Genomic DNA, 19,692 nt, shown 5'->3' on the forward strand with positions numbered 1-19,692 from the left:
TCAGCATGGCTTCAGAAAACTCCGTAGCACTACCACCGCGCTGAATGCCATTAGCACCCAGATAAATTGCGGTTTAAATCAATACCCCCACCATAGAACAGTACTCGTAGCGCTAGACCTATCAAAAACTTTTGATACGGTCAACCATGGCTCGTTATTGCAGGACCTGGAAGGGTCTACCCTTCCCCCATGTCTTAAAAGGTGGACCGCAAATTATCTGGGTGGTCGGCAGGCATCGGTGCAATTTAGAAACGAAACATCAAAACCAAGGAGAATTAAACAGGGGGTGCCACAGGGTGGTGTCCTATCCCCACTTTTGTTTAATTTCTACATATCTAAGCTACCTTCACCACCGGAAGGAGTCACAATCGTTTCCTACGCCGATGACTGCACAATAATGGCCACAGGCCCAGGCCCAAAGATCGATGCGCTATGCAATAAAATAAACGGCTACCTCCCTGATCCCTCCAGTTTTTTCGCCTCGCGAAACCTGGCATTATCACCGACTAAATCTTCCGCGACCTTATTTACAACATGGACGCCCCAAAAGTCGACTATTTTGAACATCCACGTCGATGGCACTACGCTACCGACTGTCCGAGACCCCAAAATCTTGGGTGTGACGTTTGATCAGGATCTACATTTTGGTGAGCACGCAGCCGCAATTGTTCCGAGAATTCAGAGCCGTAATAAAATCCTCAAATCCCTCGCTGGCAGTACTTGGGGAAAAGATAAAGAAACGCTCATGACTACATACAAAGCAATTAGCCAGCCGATTACGTGCTACGCGTCCCCCATATGGTCGCCAAGCCTAAAAATCACCCACTGGAAGAAACTACAGGCCTGCCAAAATACTGCTCTCAGAATCGCCACGGGCTGTCTTCTTATGTCCCCAGAACACCATCTGCATAATGAGGCGAGAATACTCCCCATCAGGAAGAGAAATGAGATGCTGACCAAACAGTTCCTGTTGAATACCCAGAAACCTTGGCATCCCAACAGACATCTGATTGATGAACCAGCACCGCCTAGGGGCTTAAGGAGTCATCTCCGTAAGCATTTTGAGGAAATACGGCACCTGAGAACCCAGCCGTATGAAGTGAAAAAACACAAGCAGGTCCTTGGTGAACTCCATAAACAGGCGTCTGACCTTTATGCCGGGAATTGCCCGGTGAATGCAGTATTTAACGAAAATTATACAAAACTTGCGGAAGAGGAACGCATACTCCCCAGGGAAACGCGTGTCACTCTTGCTCAACTTCGTTCTGGATACTGTAACAGGTTAAACTCTTACCTATCCAGAATCAACCCCGACATACAAAATGTATGCCCCGCTTGCAATGTGTCCCCACATGACACCAACCATCTCTTCAATTGTAATGTGGAACCAACGCCTCTAACACCCCTTTCCTTATGGTCCACCCCTGTTGAAACGGCAAGTTTCCTTGGACTCCTTGGATATTGATGACAATTTGTGATCGGTCGCGGCTATTAGGTGGGGCGAGCATTGCTACAACAACAACAACATGAACATACCATTAAATTTCAAGATCATAAAAATTTACCCGTTAATTTCAGCTTTTAAAAAAAGAATTTATTTGAACATTATGATAATAGCAAGACTATAAACTAATATTAAAATAAATGTATGATAAATGCCCTTCGTTTACACTGTCTAAAACAATTATTTAGGGCTCCATTCTATATACAAAAGGAACGTTCGTTTCGCCTCAGAGACGAATCGCCAGTATATTTGCACTATTGTAAACGATGGCAACATATCATTTGATAGTTGCTTTCGCCTTCCTGTTTGACATAAAGTAAGAAACGTAAAGTCCGAAGAATACCATTGCTAGACGCAATCGTTTGGAGGCGAATCAATCGTTTGAACTATCGTTCGTAATACAGACTGAAGCTCTTAATTTCATTTTCTATTTTCCTTGTCATAACCTAACTCATGATGTTTCTCTATTGCAGCTATAATTTCCCTCATCTCACGATTCCGTTTTTCCAGGGTATCCTTCATACGAGTTTTGATCTTTGTCAGTGAAACATCATATTCTGTTTTAAGTCGATCATCATATACTCGCAACATATGTGTTTCTTTATCTTCAGCGTAACGCCTTTCGGTGCGCTCGCTCCAAAGTTTGTACCTTATCTTTCCATTCACTTTCTATAGCATCGACATGTTTACTTTGCTCCTCCCATTGCATCATTACAGCTTTCATCGATTGACGCTAGATTTCGATTTGCGTTTGCCGTTCTTCTAATTCTTTAGATAGTTGAACAGCATGTTGATTTTTTGCTAATAATTCATCACGACATTTATGCAATATGGCAGTTTCAATCATCGCATGCGCTTCAGCATCTTTCTTGTTTAGTACTTCTGCATATGTTCACGTTCAGCTAGGATAGCTTGCTTTAATACTCCACTTCGGTTTGTCGCTGTTGTAGGACTTTACGCGCAAGTTCATATCCACGTTGTAAACAAATATTTTTCTCTTCAGTTTAAGTTTTATTTGGAAACGTTTAATTTCGATGGCAAATAACTTGGACATTTCATCGCGTACACGCGCTTCAATTTGCTTTATCTCAGTTCATAGTGTACAAGTACAAGTGTGTTGACTTATCTGTCAAGCATTCTGACAGGCACTCGCTGGATTCGGAATGACAGCGAATTCAAAATGGATACCATTACCGAATGCGCCGAATGATTGAAAAATTGAAAAAGTCGAGACGATTGGTAGTCAAAAATGTTGTCGTTGAGACCAAACATGCGACTCTAGACCTGAGATTTCCATCAGGTGAGCGAGGCTGTTTGTGGTTTTGACGTTTATCGCTTAGTGAACACACTTGTATAGGTACACTATGTCTCAGTTGTGTGCAAGTGCTTATTTTCTTGCCCATTACTGTTGTCAGCATCATTGGCAGCCTGTTGCTTTGGTGATGCTTGTTTTGTTGGAGCTGAACTATATTCGGATGTGCTACTTTGACTTTTGATGTACTCTTCGAATCGTGCAGCTTTGGCTTTGAGCTCGCGTATAAGCGTTTCTTGTTCTTCGATTACCTTTAGCTTTTAATTGAGCTCTACAATTAAAGCTTTAGATTTATTTAGTTGTTGCGTAAGATCGTCAATTTCCTTTTTATAAACTGAATTGGTATTACTCTATTTCAGATTTTGTAATTCAATTCGTTGAAGAATTGCTTTTTCTAGCCTGTTGCATAGTGTACCTATACCAAGTGTGTTCACTAAGCGATAAACGTCAAAACTACAAACAGCCTCGCTCACCTGATGGAAATCTCAGGTCTAGAGTCGCATTTTTAGTCTCAACGACAACATTTTTGACTACCAATCGTATGGACTTTTTCAATTTTTCAATCATTCGGAGCATTCGGTAATGGTATCCATTTTGAATTCGCTGTCATTCCGAATCCAGCGAGTGCCTGTCAGAATGCTTGACAGATAAGTCAACACACTTGTACTTGTACACTATGGCCTGTTGAAGATTGGCTATTTTTTCTTTATATATATGTAAATGTCAACAATGACAAAAGTTGGTCGATAAACGAAACTATCGATTTTGATATAGCGATATAAGCATTATGGAATTATAGAAGGTGGCGCATTGCCATTATTTCAGCTGATTTTTATGGGCAATTATTACGTCATTTTCCTTTAGCTCTTGGTTTTTTCTCTTTCATTCGCTTAAGTAGGCAACTGTGACGTAGATGCGCAGAACGAAGCAATTTTGAACTTATGAATGCGCAATCTGGGTAGGTTATTTGTGCGATTAAGCATTTCTAAAGCTAAAGCTAAGGCCACACTGAGCTGCACTACACTGCGCTTCAAAATATTATTTGCATGTATTCTTATGGAACAATTCACACCTAGCGGCAGCAGCACTACTCGACGCGGCCATGAGCGGCAATGTTGATCAAATAGGCAAAAAAGTGAAGCGCCGCTGCCGCTACATGTCGCGCCGCTAAGTGTGCACGCACCTTAAGAGCACATTGAGCTGCACTACACTGCGCTACAAAATATTATTTGCATGTATTCTTATGGAGCAATTCACACCTAGCGGCAGCAGCACTGCGCGGCGCGGCCGTGAGCAGCAATGTTGATCAAATAGGCAAAAAAGTGAATCGCCGCTGCCGCTACGTGTCGCGCCGCTTAGTATGCACGCACTTTAAATCTTACGCGCTGCCTTATATTACCCAAAACCATTAAGTTTTGGGTTCCCGTAAAAGTATACTGTTCAAAATTTTAAGAATACGACTGTGTGTAAATTAGTTCCAGTTCAGTGAAAAAAATTTGATGTTCAAAAATTTGTATAGAAATTTCATTTAAAAGGCGATTTTAATTTTTATGCATGGATTCAAGTTGAATAGTGAAAACGGTACAGATATGTCGTCAAAAAAAGTAAAGGCGGACTTACTTACGCGACATGTAGCGGCAACGGCACTACACTTTTTGGACTTTGCCCATAAGAATACACGCAAAGAATATTTTGCCGCGTTATGTAGTGCAGCTAAATCTGTGCTTGTATTAAAGCAGCAAGACATTTCGTAGTTCAAAATCAACGCAGAAAGCCGATCCATGTGAATTTTTTTATCGCGTTGCTTTGCTTTGTGCCTTTGCTGCTATATTCAACCTATCATCGATTTGCTATCTGTCGTTACCGCATTGGTGGTTTTACATGTAAAGCTTTATATATTATTTGGAAAACAAAATATTGTGGCTATTCAATAAAAAGTTTGTTATAGTTGTAATATAACAACAGCTGTTTTAAGAAAAACATAACACGAGCACGGACGATCATATCAGCCCACTACATATTTTCGATCTATCGGTGGCAATCGCAATAATCGATAAACGGCTTGCGTATACACATCTAACGTTTTCAGTATACATTCCAAATTATCAAGCGTGTACGGAAAAGTGGAAAAATTTTGCTCGTGCCTTATAAAAATAATATAAAATAAAAAATACAATTAAAAATATAAATTTTGTTGTGTGCGATTTTGGTAAGTTAAAAATTGCATGTAACAATGAGTAGCAAACGGAATATGAGAAGACTTTTCAAGAAGCAAAGGTAAATGTATGCTAGGACTTTGTTTAGACCAGTTTCTAGTAATGATGAAGCAGGGCCATCAAAATCCTCTGTGGAGGAATGCGGTACTAGCATAAGTGGAGTTGGCGATAAAGGGAGTTTGGCTACTAAGTACGAATGTGAGGAAAGTGATTGTTCTGATGGAGTTATTAATGTAGATAGTGGAAATTCTGTTATAGGCAAACTGCAGCGTTCCTTTAAGGAAAAAATTCTGGAATGGTTTACTACTTTTAGACCATCACGTAGAGCATTTGAGAGCCTTCTTAATATTTTACAAGAAGAGAATCTGGATGTACCAAGAAGCGCCGAAACACTCTATGCCAAAAGAAGAGACATCGCAGTTACTAAATCCATTCCACCAGGACTCTATTGCCATGTTGGTTTGAGCAAGCAATTGGAGAAAATTGCATACATATTTAAAGAAATTGACACTGTTTATATAGACATCAACATTGATGGGTTGCCATTATTCAGAAACTCTCGCATTCAATTGTGGCCAGTATTGGTTCGGCTAGTTGATTTTAGTTCAGTTTGTATTTTTCCCGTCGGCATATATGTTGGAAATAAAAAGCCAAGCGATGTTTCGGAATTTTTAAATCGTTTTGTTACGGAAATGGAGAATATCTTGGAAAATGGCACTGAACTGGGTGGCAAATTGTTAAAAGTTCTGATAAGGTCAATTGTATGTGATGCTCCCGCGAAAGCGTTTCTTTGTGGTACACCTTATCATTCAGCTTCTCATGGTTGCAGCAAGTGTACGCAAATCGGGGTAAAGGTAAACCATGTAATGGTATATTCTTCTATGTCTGGAAATTTGGCAACTGACAATGACTTTTTAACCAGAAGATACAAAACACATCATGAACCGAAATTTAGGAATTCAAAGACTCCACTAGAAAAAATTGGTGTAAAAATGATAAGCCAAGTAGCTTTAGATAGTATGCATTTGGTGGATTTGGGGATAATGCGAAACTTTTTAAAAAGAATTATACAAGACGATATAAATATAAAAGTTGAAAAGCTTAAAAAGAAACATATGTCACTATTTTTAGTCTCTCTAGCACCGTTCATCACAAAGGAATTCGCCCGTAAGCCCAGATCGTTCGATGAAATCTCAAATTGGAAGGCAACTGAGTTTCGCCAATTTCTGTTATATACAGGGGTCCTTATTCTGAAAGACAATGTTCATGGTGACTTACATTATCAATTTTTGCTTCTATTCTGTGCGTGTAGGATGCTACTTTGTCCCAAATCATATTTAGATAATTTGGGAATTGCAAAAAATATGTTATCTTTATTTGTTGAAAATTTCTCAACTATATTCGGGGATTCCAGTGTTACTCATAACGTTCATCATTTACTACATCTAACGGAGAGTGTTGAATTAATTGGTCTGTTATCAAGTTTTTCAGCTTACGATTTCGAAAATTATTTGCAACATTAAAAAAGTATATCAAAAAGCCAACTCAAATTCTTCCACAAATAATAAATCGAGTCAGTCATGAAACGTTGCTAACAAAGGAAAAGCATCAGGGCTTTAAAACTTTGAGGGGCAGAGGTTTGTGTTATTTTTTCCAGGATTGTGTCTTTTCTTCTAAAATGCCAGATAGCTTCTGCCTTATTAAACCCTTCAAACCAATAGAAATTACAGGGTTTTCGGAAGACAGACGTTTTATAATAGGGAAAGAGTGTGCAAATTTGAGAAGTTTCTTTTTAGAACCAATTGACTCCATGTCTCTTCGTATTTGCGTGGGCGACTTCTCACTCATAGACGAGGAAACCCAATACCCTATTGAAGAAATAGAATGTAAACTAGTAGGTCTCCCTCATATGGATAGCATATTATTGCTGCCATTGTTACATGGCACTTTTTAACTCAATTTAAATTGAACACATTAGGGAAATTAATAATTCGTTTTATTTGTTGGTGCGAAATCATATGCAACAAAATATTAATTTCCCTACTTATTAACTAAATTAACATATATCTAGTGAATTTAAACAATAAATATAAACCAACCATGCAGAAAGATATAAAGCGCGTATCCTTCACCAACGTAGAGAACGCACCATCATCCTCTTGTAAGTTCCATCACATATACATCTGCATAAGTTATCATAAACTCGGGTTTTTTTTCTTTTCCAGATAAAAAGTCACAAGTTGCAGAGTGTGCAGGTTGCAAGGCGTTGGATGCAAAGATAACAAATTTGCAAGGTAAGTTATTTAATGGGTATAGTAGTCACAGTTTTAGGCGATTTGTCGCTCCCCCGGCAAATACATGCACTCATCCGTCAGCTCACGATGATGCATACAAAATCTTATGTGTAGGGCCTATAAATTTCAGTCCAAGGGTTAAATTAATGCACCATCGGTAATATGCGTTCTCTAACTACTCCCCTGTCATATCGAAAAATTATGTAAACAAATCTGTCTATATTTTGAGAAGTTCTGGATGCATAACATAAATCGTCAACTTTCGCTTAACCAGGTATTTTAAGGGATTTACAGCCATCCCTTGACTTTAATAAAAAAGGAAAATTATTATGCTACGGATTTTAACTTTGCAACATGCATTAGCTGCTTAGGCACGTCTAAAGGTTACCAATATATTACCCTTTTACGTTTGTTAACCTGGCGCTTTAACTAGAGGCAAGAGGACTGCCACCATTTGGAATTGGAAGATTCAATTCCCAAAACCGAATAAAAAAATCTATATGGTAACGTTTTACAAGACGGTGCACCACCTAATTTTTATCAAAAATTATCAAAGATGGTATTAAATGACGCGTCTCGACCTCCGTTTTAAGAATCTGAAAGCAAAAATTTTATTCCTGTCGAAAGTTATTCACAAAAATCCGTAAAATGATCGCGAGAGGGTCCGAAATATGGGGCCCGATCCATAGTTTTTTTGCATAGAACACCTTTCTGCATTGGGGGCCTTCGGCCGCGATTATAAAAAATTACCATGGTTGGGTCCGATACCGGTTTGGGAATCAAAACTAAATGCGCGCAGAACACCTTTTTGCATTAGTGTGTGTGTGTGTGTGTACAACAAACATAAAAAAAAAACAACCTCTTTGACAGAAATAAAAATTTTAATTTTCGCTTCGGGATTCTAAAAACGGAGGTCGAGGTCTTTTGATACCACCTTTGATAAAAATTAGGTGGTGCACCGTCTTGTGAAACGTTACTCTGTTTATATATAAATAAACTACACTCAAATTTTCACCGTGTGGCCCATTTAAATTAAATATACACCAATTTGTTAGAAAAGTTGATTCAGTGCATAGGGGGTAATTTTGATATGTATGGAGCGTGGCATCTGATATATATACCAACAATACCAGGGCAATGATACTTGGCAAGCAGATGCCTAATATCAATTTTATATCAGTGGAAAAAATTGGTAAGAATTGGAAAGGAGGGTGTGGTTCTTTCAAAGTCACATATCCTTAACAGATTAAGTCACGTTACATAAACTTGGCATATCTGATATTGTTAAATTCATAGCTTTAAGGAGAAGTGGGGTAAATGGGAATTACGGTCGTGACATCCCCCATACAATATAAATCCAAATCAAATCAATATACTTATTTTCAACACAAAAACAGCATATGTTGGAAAGTTCCAAAACTCTTAGAGATATCAGCAAAAAAATTTAAATTTTTGTGGTTGTTGAAATTTTGATGATTTCAATGCATATTCCATTAGTGCACCATTGACGATTCAGGGTAATAAAAGAATTTTTGTTAAAAGTCTACACCATTTCCAGTCATGTTCAGAAAATTACAATAGAAGATCAGAAATTCCAAATTAAACTCAGAAAGTTACAATTTAAGTTCAGAAAATTTAAATTCAAGTTCAGAAAGTTATAAGTAGGGTGTTCTTTCTCAAAAGTTATTACAATTTTTCCTGTTTGCTTGCAATTGACTCAATTTTAGGGCAGGACAAAGTTCGCCAGTACGCAAATTTTTTATAAAAAAAATTTCATTGGCATAGCTAAAAGCTCTACATGAATGCAAGATCCATTTGGTACTTTGTGTTTTTTTTTTACTTTCAGAAACCGTCGGAAAGCTGAAGGAGACAATTTTGTGTAAGAATGTTAAATATATTTCTATATACATATTACATTTACCTTGATTCAACTTTATTTTCTTTAGCTTTTATGTCTTCTCAAAATGCTGCAGTGATGACTGCACTTGCAGACCAAAAAGTGGTAATGAGCAAGTTAGTTCAAAAAGAAGCTGTAGCGTGCTCAGTAAAATCTTGCTTTCCTCTGTCGTGTGCAGAGGATTTGTTTAAGATTGATGAAAAGGTTGTACCTGAGAATCGGAGTTTGTTTGTAAGTATTTTTTCCAACAGTGAAAATTATAAATAATCAATTGAGTTTGAGGAACTGTAGGTCGAATTTTCTTCATTTACGTTTTCTAAAAACGGGTTAATTTTTTCAGAAAGGGAACTCCGCCTACCACATGGAAGGTCCTGGGTTCAAGCCCCGAGAAAAATCCCAAACATTTAGAAACATATTTTTTCAATTAGAAGAAAGTATTTCTCGGCAGTGATTTGGCAAACACTAAGCGTGTATTTGTGCATGAAAAGCTTCTCAGTGAAAATTGATCTACCTTGCAGATGACGTTCAGAGTCGCCGTAAGCCTTTTAGTTCGCGTCTCACCAATTTCTAAGAAAAATCAAAAAAAGCGCTATGCAAATTTAAAGAGAAGTTCGGCCTAAACCTCGTCGTAGGTACATCACGCCAAGTATTAATTTTACTCAATTTCAAAAACTTAAACTAATTTTCAGTACGATAAGCGCTCTTGGCTGGGAATATGGAGTTTGGTTACACCCGATCTTAGACTAAATTTTAATTTTTAAATAAAAAATTAACAAGTAAGGAAGGCTAAGTTCGGGTGTAACCGAACATTACATACTCAGTTGAGAGCTATGGAGACAAAATAAGGGAAATCACCATGTAGGAAAATGGACCTAGGGTAACCCTGGAATGTGGTTGTATGACATGTGTATCAAATGGAAGGTATTAAAGAGTATTTTAAGAGAGAGTAGGTCATAGTTCTATTGATGGACGCCATTTAGGGATACCGCCATAAAGGTGGACCAGGGCTGACTCTAGAATTTGTTTGTACGATATGGGTATCAAATGAAAGGTGTTACTGAGCATTTTAAGAGGGAGTGGGCCTTAGGTCTATCGGTGGACGCCTTTTCGAGATATCGCCATTAAGGTGGACTAGGGATGACTCTAGAATGTGTTTGTACGATATGGATATCAAATTAAAGGTATTAATGAGGGTTTTAAAAGCGAGTGGCCCTTAGATGTATATGTGAAGGCGTTCTTGGGATATCGACCAAAATGTGGACCAGGTGATCCGGAAAATCATCTGCCGGGTGGGCCAGGGGTGACTCTAGAATGTGTTTGTATGATATGGGTATCAAATGAAAGATGGTAATGAGTATTTTAAAAGGGAGTAATCCTTAGTTCTATAGGTGGACGCCTTTTCGAGATATCGCCATAAAGGTGGACCAAGGGTGACTCTAGAATGTGTGTACGATATGGGTATCAAACGAAAGGTGTTACTGAGCATTTTAAGAGGGAGTGGGCATGAGGTCTATAGGTGGACGCCTTTTCGAGATATCGTCATTAGGGTGGGCAGGGGTGACTCTAGAATGTGTTTGTACGATATGGGTATCAAACGAAAGGTGTTACTGAGCATTTTAAGAGGGAGTGGGCATTAGGTCTATAGGTGGACGCCTTTTCGAGAAATCGCCATTAGGGTGGGCCAGGGGTGACTCTAGAATGTTTGTACGATATGGGTATCAAACGAAAAGTGTTACTGAGCATTTTAAGAGGGAGTGGGCATTAGGTCTATAGGTGGACGCCTTTTCGAAATGTCGCCATTAGGGTGGGCCAGGGGTGACTCTAGAATGTGTTTGTATGATATGGGTATCAAATGAAAGATGGTAATGAGTATTTTAAAAGGGAGTAATCCTTAGTTCTATAGGTGGACGCCTTTTCGAGATATCGCCATAAAGGTGGACCAAGGGTGACTCTAGAATGTGTGTACGATATGGGTATCAAACCAAAGATGTTACTGAGCATTTTAAGAGGGAGTGGGCATGAGGTCTATAGGTGGACGCCTTTTCGAGATATCGTCATTAGGGTGGGCAGGGGTGACTCTAGAATGTGTTTGTACGATATGGGTATCAAATGAAAGGTGGTAGTGAGTATTTTAAAAGGGAGTAATCCTTAATTCAATAGGTTGACGCCTTTTCGAGATATCGCCATAAAGGTGGACCAAGGTTGACTCTAGAATGTTTGTACGATATGGGTATCAAACGAAAGGTGTTACTGAGCATTTTAAGAGGGAGTGGGCCTTAGGTCTATCGGTGGACGCCTTTTCGAGATATCGCCATAAAGGTGGACCAAGGTTGACTCTAGAATGTTTGTACGATATGGGTATCAAACGAAAGGTGTTACTGAGCATTTCAAGAGAGAGTGGGCATTAGGTCTATAGGTGGACGCCTTTTCGAGATATCGCCATTAGGGTGGGCCAGGGGTGACTCTAGAATGTTTGTACGATATGGGTATGAAACGAAAGGTGTTACTGAGCATTTTACCAGGGAGTGGACATTAGGTCTATAGGTGGACGCCTTTTCGAGATACCGCCATTAGGGTGGGCCAGGGGTAACTCTAGAATGTTTGTACGATATGGGTATCAAACGAAAGGTGTTACTGAGCATTTTAATAGGGAGTGGGCATTAGGTCTATAGGTGGACGCCTTTTCGAGATATCGCTATTAGGGTGGGCCAGGGGTGACTCTAGAATGTTTGTACGATATGGGTATCAAACGAAAGGTGTTACTGAGCATTTTAATAGGGAGTGGGCATTAGGTCTATAGGTGGACGCCTTTTCGAGATATCGCCATTAGGGTGGGCCAGGGGTGACTCTAGAATGTGTTTGTACAATATGGATATCAAATTAAAGGTATTAATGAGGGTTTTAAAAGCGAGTGGCCCTTAGATGTATATGTGAAGGCGTTCTCGGGATATCGACCAAAATGTGGACCAGGTGATCCGGAAAATCATCTGCCGGGTACTGCTAATTTATTTATATATGGAATACCACTAACAGTATTCCTGCCAAGATTACAAGGGCTGTTGATTTCGCCTTGTAGAACTTTTTCATTTTCTTCTACTTAATATGGTAGGTGTCACACCCATTTTACAAAGTTTTTTCCAAAGTTATATTTTGCGTCAATAAACCAATCCAGTTACAATGTTTCATCCCTTTTTTCGTATTTGGTATAGAATTATGGCATTTTTTTATTTTTCGTAATTTTCGATATCGATAAAGTGGGCGTGGTTATGGTCGGATTTCGGCCATTTTTTATATCGAGATAAAGTGAGTTCAGATAATTACGTGTGCTAAGTTTAGTAAAGATATATCGATTTTTGCTCAAGTTATTGTGTTAACGGCCGAGCGGAAGGACAGACGGTGGACTGTGTATAAAAACTGGGCGTGGCTTCAACCGATTTCGCCCTTTTTCACAGAAAACAGTTATCGTCCTAGGAGCCAAGCCTCTACCAAATTTCATAAGGATTGGTTAATTTTTGTTCGACTTATGGAATTAAAAGCATCCTAGACAAATTAAATGAAAAAGGGCGGAGCCACACCCATTTTGAAATTTTCTTTTATTTTTGTAATTTGTTGCAGCACATCATTACTGGAGTTGAATGTTGGCATAATTTACTTATATGCTGTAAAGATATTAACTCTTCTTTTAAAATTTGAATTTAAAAAAAATTTTTTTTAAAAAGTGGGCGTGGTCGTTCTCCGATTTTACTAATTTTTATAAAGCAGACATAAAGTAATAAGGGTAATGTTCCTGCCAAATTTCATCATGATATCTTTAACGACTGCCAAATTACAGCTTGCAAAACTTCTAAATTACCTTCATTTAAAAGTGGGCGGTGCCACGCCCAATGGCCAAAATTTTACTAGTTTTCTATCCTGCGTCATAAGCTCAACTCGCCTACCAAGTTTCATCGCTTAATGCGTATTTGGTAATGAATTATCGCACTTTTTTGATTTTTCGAAATTTTCGATATCGAAAAATTGGGCGTGGTTATTGTCCGATATCGTTCATTTTAAATAGCGATCTGAGATGAGTGCCTAGGAACATATATACCAAATTTCATGAAGATACCTCAAAATTTACTCAAGTTATCGTGTTAACGGACAGACGGACGGACGGACGGACGACTCTGTATAAAAACTGGGCGTGGCATCAACCGATTTCGCCCATTTTCACAGAAAACAGTTAACGTCGTAAAATCTACTCCCCTACCAAATTTCAAAAGGATTGGTTAATTTTTGTTCGACTTATGGCGTTAAAAGTATCCTAGACAAATTAAATGAAAAAGGGCGGAGCAACGCCCATTTTGAAATTTTCTTTTATTTTTGTATTTTGTTGCACCATATCATTACTGGAGTTGAATGTTGACATAATTTACTTATATACTGTAAAGATATTAAATTTTTTGTAAAAATTTTACTTTAAAAAAAAATTTTTTTTAAAAGTGGGCGTGGTCCTTCCCCGATTTTGCTAATTTTTATTAAGCGTACATATAGTAATAGTAGTAACGTTCCTGACAAATTTCATCATGATATCTTCAACGACTGCCAAATTACATCTTGCAAAAGTTTTAAATTACCTTCTTTTAAAAGTGGGCGGTGCCACGCCCATTGTCCAAAATTTTACTAATTTTCTATTCTGCGTCATAAGTTCAACTCATATACCAAGTTTCGTCGCTTTATCGGTCTTTTGTAATGAATTATCGCACTTTTTCGGTTTTTCGAAATTTTCGATATCGAAAGAGTGGGCGTGGTTATAGTCCGATATCGTTCATTTTAAATAGCGATCTGAGATAAGTGCTCAGGAACCTACATACCAAATTTCATCAAGATACCTCAAAATTTACTCAAGTTATCGTGTTAACGGACGGACGGACGGACGGATGGACATGGCTGAATCAAATTTTTTTTCGATCCTGATTATTTTGATATATGGAAGTCTATATCTATCTCGATTCCTTTATATATGTACAACCAACCGTTATCCAATCAAACTTAATATACTCTGTGAGCTCTGCTCAACTGAGTATAAAAACGAATAGGTGGAAAATTTTTCAAATCTCAATAGATAGTATTGGTGAATCGGATTAATTACATACGTAAACTAATGATCACGCCTACTTATTAAATCCATATTGTATTATCATTTTGACAAATAGTTTGACAGATTCATATTTATCGTTGGCGTAAAATCGGTTACGTCATTGCAGAAGAAATACGGACCCAGGAAAAACATTTCAAAAACTATTTTCCATAGCCTTTTGCTGTTTTTCTTCATTGTACTTTCCTCTGGACAGTAAACATTTGTTTTAAAATTTTCTTAATTACTTATCGGTAGCTCAATTCATAAAGTCCCTAACCAACAAATACAAGATATGTGAAAAATTCTTCTTAAAAACAATTTTTGGTTATGGACTTTGTGAATGGAGCTAAAGCTATGTTGTGCTTGGAACGATTTTGTATCATACATAGTCTATACTAATAATCATTTTCACTTTCACAGATTTCAACACTTAGGAACTTGCTGCAAAATTCGGTTAAGAAAAACCTTGAAAAAGTCCTCAGCAGTGCAGTCATAATGGACCACAATGTTGACGGGACGCATGGGAAGAAGGGCCTTAAAGACCACTCAAAGTTTTATTCAGTTTTCTTGGCTAACATCCGTAAAAAATATTAAATTTACATAATCTTGATATTTTATTATTTCGCAGAATCTATTATAAGCCTGACTTCCAATGATGAACCGGAAGAACAACTTAAAAAAGCAATGCAGTTGCACAAGAAGCGGGTTTTTCAAAAAAAAGGCGGCATGGCGAAGGCAGTAAAAACATTGCCAGAAAGTCTGGAATAAACTGTTTTTCACTTTTTCAGTTTTGGTTGGGAAAGTTGCAATTGAAGTTCAGAAAATTACAAATGAAGTTCAGAGTGTTCAATTAGAGTTCAGAAAATTACAATTGAAGTTCAAAAACTCGGATTATAATTTTCTAAACTTCAATTTAAAATTCTGAATTTCAACTGCAACTTTCTAAGCTAAAACTAAAAAAGGTGTAGCTCTAATTATATAAGAATGATGAAACCTTGAAGGTTAATTTTTGAAAAGAATTTAAGTATAGTTAAAAAATTTTGAATTATAATTTTTTAGTTTTTATATATAAGTAATTTTAATTTAAATTAGTTCCTAAGTTGAAGGTTAATTTTTGAAATGAATTTGAGTTTAGTTAGAAAATTTTGAATTATAATTTTTTAGTTTTTGTATACAAGTAATTTTAATTTACATTAGTTCCTAAGTTTATATATTGTGAAGTGATATATATGAAGTGATATCTATACATAAATACTTTTATAATTTAATTAAATTAATCAAAAATGCATTTTTACTAGTTTAGTAATTTTGAATTATACTTTTAAATTTTTATATACGTAGTTATATGAATTTTTATTAAAATCTATTCCAAAGTATTATGTATTGAAGTGATAAATTTTAAAGTGATATATGTGTATATATACATACTTTTTATATATATGAAATATAATGAATAAAATGAATTTGAGCAAATTTAACAATTTTCAAGTAATTTTTCAACCCGACTAGTAGGATGGTGATGCAAATATCGACTAGTATGTCAACTGGTATTACAATGATGCATAGACTGAGTAGTATGCCAACTGGTATGTTGATGTTGAATACACTGACTACTAATATAATAATATATTAACTAGTAGGATGGTGATGCAAATATCGACTAGTATGTCAACTGGTATTACAATGATGCATAGACTGAGTAGTATGCCAACTGGTATGTTGATGTTGAATACACTGACTAGTATGTCAATTGGTATGATATTGGTGTATATAATAACTAGTATATCATCTGGTATAATGCTGGCGAAAAGGCTGACTAGTGTGTCAATTGGTATGACCCTGATGGGTATGCTGACTAGTATGTCATCTGGTATGATGTTGGTGTATATAATGACTAGTATGTCACGTGGTATGATGTTGGTGTATATAATGACTAGTTTGTCAATTGGTATGATGCTGATGCAGAAGCTGGCAATTGATATTTCGTAGGACATCGCCGTGTTAAAAATACCAGTTGCTAATATGAAAAAAGACAGAACTCATACTAGTTGGAATTTTTGGCAAACTAGTATTCTTCTAGTATACAACTAGTTGGTTTGACTGCAGGGTGCTTGCCTATAATGTAATAAACTTGAGCATAAATTGCTCTGATTTATCTACTTTGTTCATTCCATATATTCCACTGCGTGATCTTCGTCATGATAGATTATTTATCGTAATAACTCATAAAACGAATTATGCTATGAATGAACCTATAACTAGGACTATACATCTACCAAATCGATTCAGTAATGTTATTAATTTTAATAACGGCTTATATAAGTTTAAGCTTGAATTGTTTTCTATTTTTAACTAGTCTGTAAGAAAGCATGTAGTTATCGAAATGTAAGAATTGAAGTAGATTATAGTCAGCGCAAAGCATTTATCATACACCAAAGGCATGTCTCAATTGGGTAAATCCAATTTCAAGGGGTTGCCAGCACAAAATATAACTTCTCCAACCCAATGGTCAACTCACCTAACCGTGGCGAATCCTGTTTCATTAACAAAGCCTTCGGGGAGTGTCTTTATCGTTAATACAATAACAACAACAAAGCATGTACTTTTAGACTGAATGAATTAATAAATAAATAAAATGCGCGCACAAAGAAATTACTAGTAATTCAGATTGATATTATTGACAGGTTGACTTAGCACATTTTTTTTAACAGCTAACGACTTAGCACATTTACACTTCATTGCCCACAGCACGTAAAAATGAAAAATTTTAATATTTTTTTTTTTGTGATCGATGTATTTTGAATTCAGTTTTAAAACTGCATTAAAATACAATTTTTCAAAAAAAGTGACTTAGCACATTTTCACATTAAGCTAACGATATGATTTATTTTTGATTATTACGCTTCATTTTAAATTGGATAATAATTTGATAATGATAATAACGTTGGAGATCAACTCGAGAACTCTAAATTTTACAAAATTTCTCAAAGGTTGGATAGTGATTGGAGAATGAAGTTGGATATCAACTCGAGAAAAATCTGGTTTAAGTATAATTAAATAATGATATTGGATATGACCTCCGGATATAGATATTAGACTGGGTCGATTTATTAACCGATATCGCGCCATCGATTTCTCGTTAGGATTTGGGCTCAGGAAAAAAAGTTCCACTACGCATACCCAAAAAAATAATTTTCGAGCCTGCGAAATTTCATTTTTTTACTTTTTTTCGACTTTGATTTTTAAGGTTTCTTTCATGACCTACTAAAAAATTTTCATGTATCAAATCCTATCGAAAAATCTATGGCGCGATATCGGTTAACTTTCGTCCATACAAATCGACCCACCCTAATAGATATATATTTCGCTGGAGAAATATTTTTCCATGTTTATTGGGTAAAAAAATCAAGCTGTTGCCGTATCTCCAAATTATATCGATAAAAAAAAACCATGTTGCCTAAGTCTACTATCACTGAAGCCTACCCCACTCATTCAATGCAATACCATCATATCTGCGTGACGCTTGTTATTATACCTCCTTCTATACTGTTGTTGGTCTGGTATTAACGATAAAGACATTCCCCGAAGGTACGTTCCGGTAACGAAGCACCATTAAGATACAAGTCCGACCATCTAGGAGTGATAAACATAACCACATTAAACATCTAGGCCATACAGCCCTCCCACCCTTTAGTTCCATGAGAAACTTGGGTTCCCCAAATCCTCGACTGCTAAATATGTGTATTATACATTCATATTTGTAACAGGATTCCCCTCACGTAGATGAAGTTGACAATTGGGTTGCGGAGGCTATGAAGCTTTGTATTTCTCATATAAACCCCTTGATACTCGCCATCGGTTTCTTGAAAGGACCGAAAATACGCCGGAGAGGTTTTCTCTGAAACTGTCCAAGAGCAATATCATCTTCTCTAGACACCGGCCATGATTTCAAGCAATACATCATCAATATGCACTTTTTGGCAAGAGATATTCCTTCTTTGATAACAGCAAGTACTTCGTCTTGTCGTCATTTACACCAAAACCCACTTTTTTTGCCTCTTTATTAAGTCCAGAGAGGGCACGCTCTTATATTAGATCACATTTTAGTTTTGCCACTAGAATTATCTTCTCCAGCATTAGGTTGAAACAGTCGCACGAGAGGTGGTCGCCATGCCTGAAGCCTCGTTAGATTTTTGTTCTGGAGCGGTTCTTCCAAAGCCATCCTTAGCTGGTGATGGTGATTAACGTCATTTGGCAGAGAATGATTAAGAGAATTTAAACTGAGACATAGGAGAATCCAAGCAACATGCTTCGAGCTTCGATTCTTTACCGTGAGTCTTCTCCAGGATCTGGCACATAGTGAAGATCGGGTCGGTTGATTCCGCAGTAATTGGCGCGGTTTGCGTTATCGCTTTTCTGGATTGTGAGCATGCTTAAATATCAGTCTGGAGGTATGCGCTCATTCGATAATATTTTGCAAAGGAGTTTATGCATTTATGTCTTTACCAGCTCGTCGCCTCCGTGCTTGAACAGCTCGGCAGGTAGTCCGTCATTACCTGGCGCTTTGTTATTCTTTAGCCCTGATATTTCCATTCTCACTTCATCATATTCGGGTGTCGGAACGTATTTTCCGTCATCGGCGATTAGGGTATCAGGTTCGTCTTTTCCTTCGCTAGCAAGCAGTAAAATCATATCAAGTGATCCCCGATTTTTCGGCAAGTTCCCGGATTTTTTAAAAAGATATTTTATTGAAGAGTGGGAGGGGTGGTTATGTTGCTGCAAAAATATTTCGTTACAATTCCTAAGTTTGTTCATTTTACTACAATATTAAAATTTTGGACACCCTTTTTATGAAAAATTTATTTCTCTTAAACCGCAAAAGGTAATAATCCGAAAATTCGTACACACATAAAGTAATGTGTTCACTATCTTTTACTTAAATTAAGGAGTAAAATTATTATTATTATTATTATAAAAAAATTTTATTTTTTTACTTAATTGCATTACTTTATGCGTTCTTCGCGCTTAAAATACAGCTATTGTTTTCTTTCTATTTTGTTATCGGTTAGCAATTAATTTTCATCACCGACAAAAGCTAATAAATTTCAAGAATATCCGAACATAAAAATGAGTTTCCAAAAATTGTGAAAGTTCCACTTTAGTATTATCGCTAAAATACATGCACATAAATTCCAGAAAAGAACTTGAACTACAACATTAAACCTTCATCTATGCACGCATTCAATTACAATTTGATTAAAGCTGACAATTTGTAAGACTATGATATAAAATTGAAGTACGGTTATAATCTAGGTACTTCCATGTTTCTTGAGAAAGGACGATGTTCTTG

At 36.9% G+C, this 19,692-nt stretch overlaps 2 protein-coding genes across 15 annotated transcripts in view; both read left to right on the forward strand.

The window, feature by feature from the left end:
• The window catches only part of dpr14 (defective proboscis extension response 14), a 146,151-nt gene that overhangs the window by 92,359 nt on the left and 34,100 nt on the right, over positions 1 to 19,692 (forward strand). The window contains exon 1 of one of the 8 annotated variants that reach the window (XM_067781950.1): positions 7,393 to 7,600. The exons of the other annotated variants lie outside the window; for them this stretch is intronic. The gene's annotated coding sequence lies outside the window, so the exon portion shown is untranslated. Of the gene's footprint in view, positions 1 to 7,392; positions 7,601 to 19,692 lie in introns of those variants that run through there. 8 annotated transcript variants of the gene reach the window in all.
• LOC137249902 (uncharacterized) lies at positions 4,928 to 15,613 on the forward strand. Of its 7 annotated transcripts, XM_067781937.1 has the most exons (7): positions 4,928 to 5,025; positions 7,104 to 7,193; positions 7,258 to 7,326; positions 9,173 to 9,205; positions 9,273 to 9,454; positions 14,763 to 14,912; positions 14,970 to 15,613. In XM_067781937.1, the coding sequence occupies exons 2-7, from the start codon at positions 7,133 to 7,135 to the stop codon at positions 15,108 to 15,110; spliced, it is 636 nt and encodes a 211-aa protein (XP_067638038.1). In that variant the 5' UTR covers positions 4,928 to 5,025; positions 7,104 to 7,132; the 3' UTR covers positions 15,111 to 15,613. The 7 variants fall into 7 exon arrangements, 5 of the variants coding, with proteins under 5 accessions (XP_067638038.1, XP_067638041.1, XP_067638042.1 ...); XM_067781940.1 differs by having other exon boundaries at positions 14,763 to 15,613; XM_067781941.1 differs by lacking the exon at positions 14,763 to 14,912 and having other exon boundaries at positions 14,971 to 15,613.

Source organism: Eurosta solidaginis, chromosome 4, assembly GCF_040869045.1.
Source record: "Eurosta solidaginis isolate ZX-2024a chromosome 4, ASM4086904v1, whole genome shotgun sequence".
NCBI classification, from domain to species: domain Eukaryota; kingdom Metazoa; phylum Arthropoda; class Insecta; order Diptera; family Tephritidae; genus Eurosta; species Eurosta solidaginis.

Coding starts and splice junctions, on each gene's coding strand:
- LOC137249902 (XM_067781937.1), top strand. CDS start 7,133: ATGCAGAAAGATATAAAGCGCGTATCCTTCACCAACGTAGAGAACGCA. Junction 7,327..9,172: donor AAAGATAACAAATTTGCAAG/GTAAGTTATTTA, acceptor TTTTACTTTCAG/AAACCGTCGGAAAGCTGAAG. Junction 9,455..14,762: donor CTGAGAATCGGAGTTTGTTT/GTAAGTATTTTT, acceptor TCACTTTCACAG/ATTTCAACACTTAGGAACTT.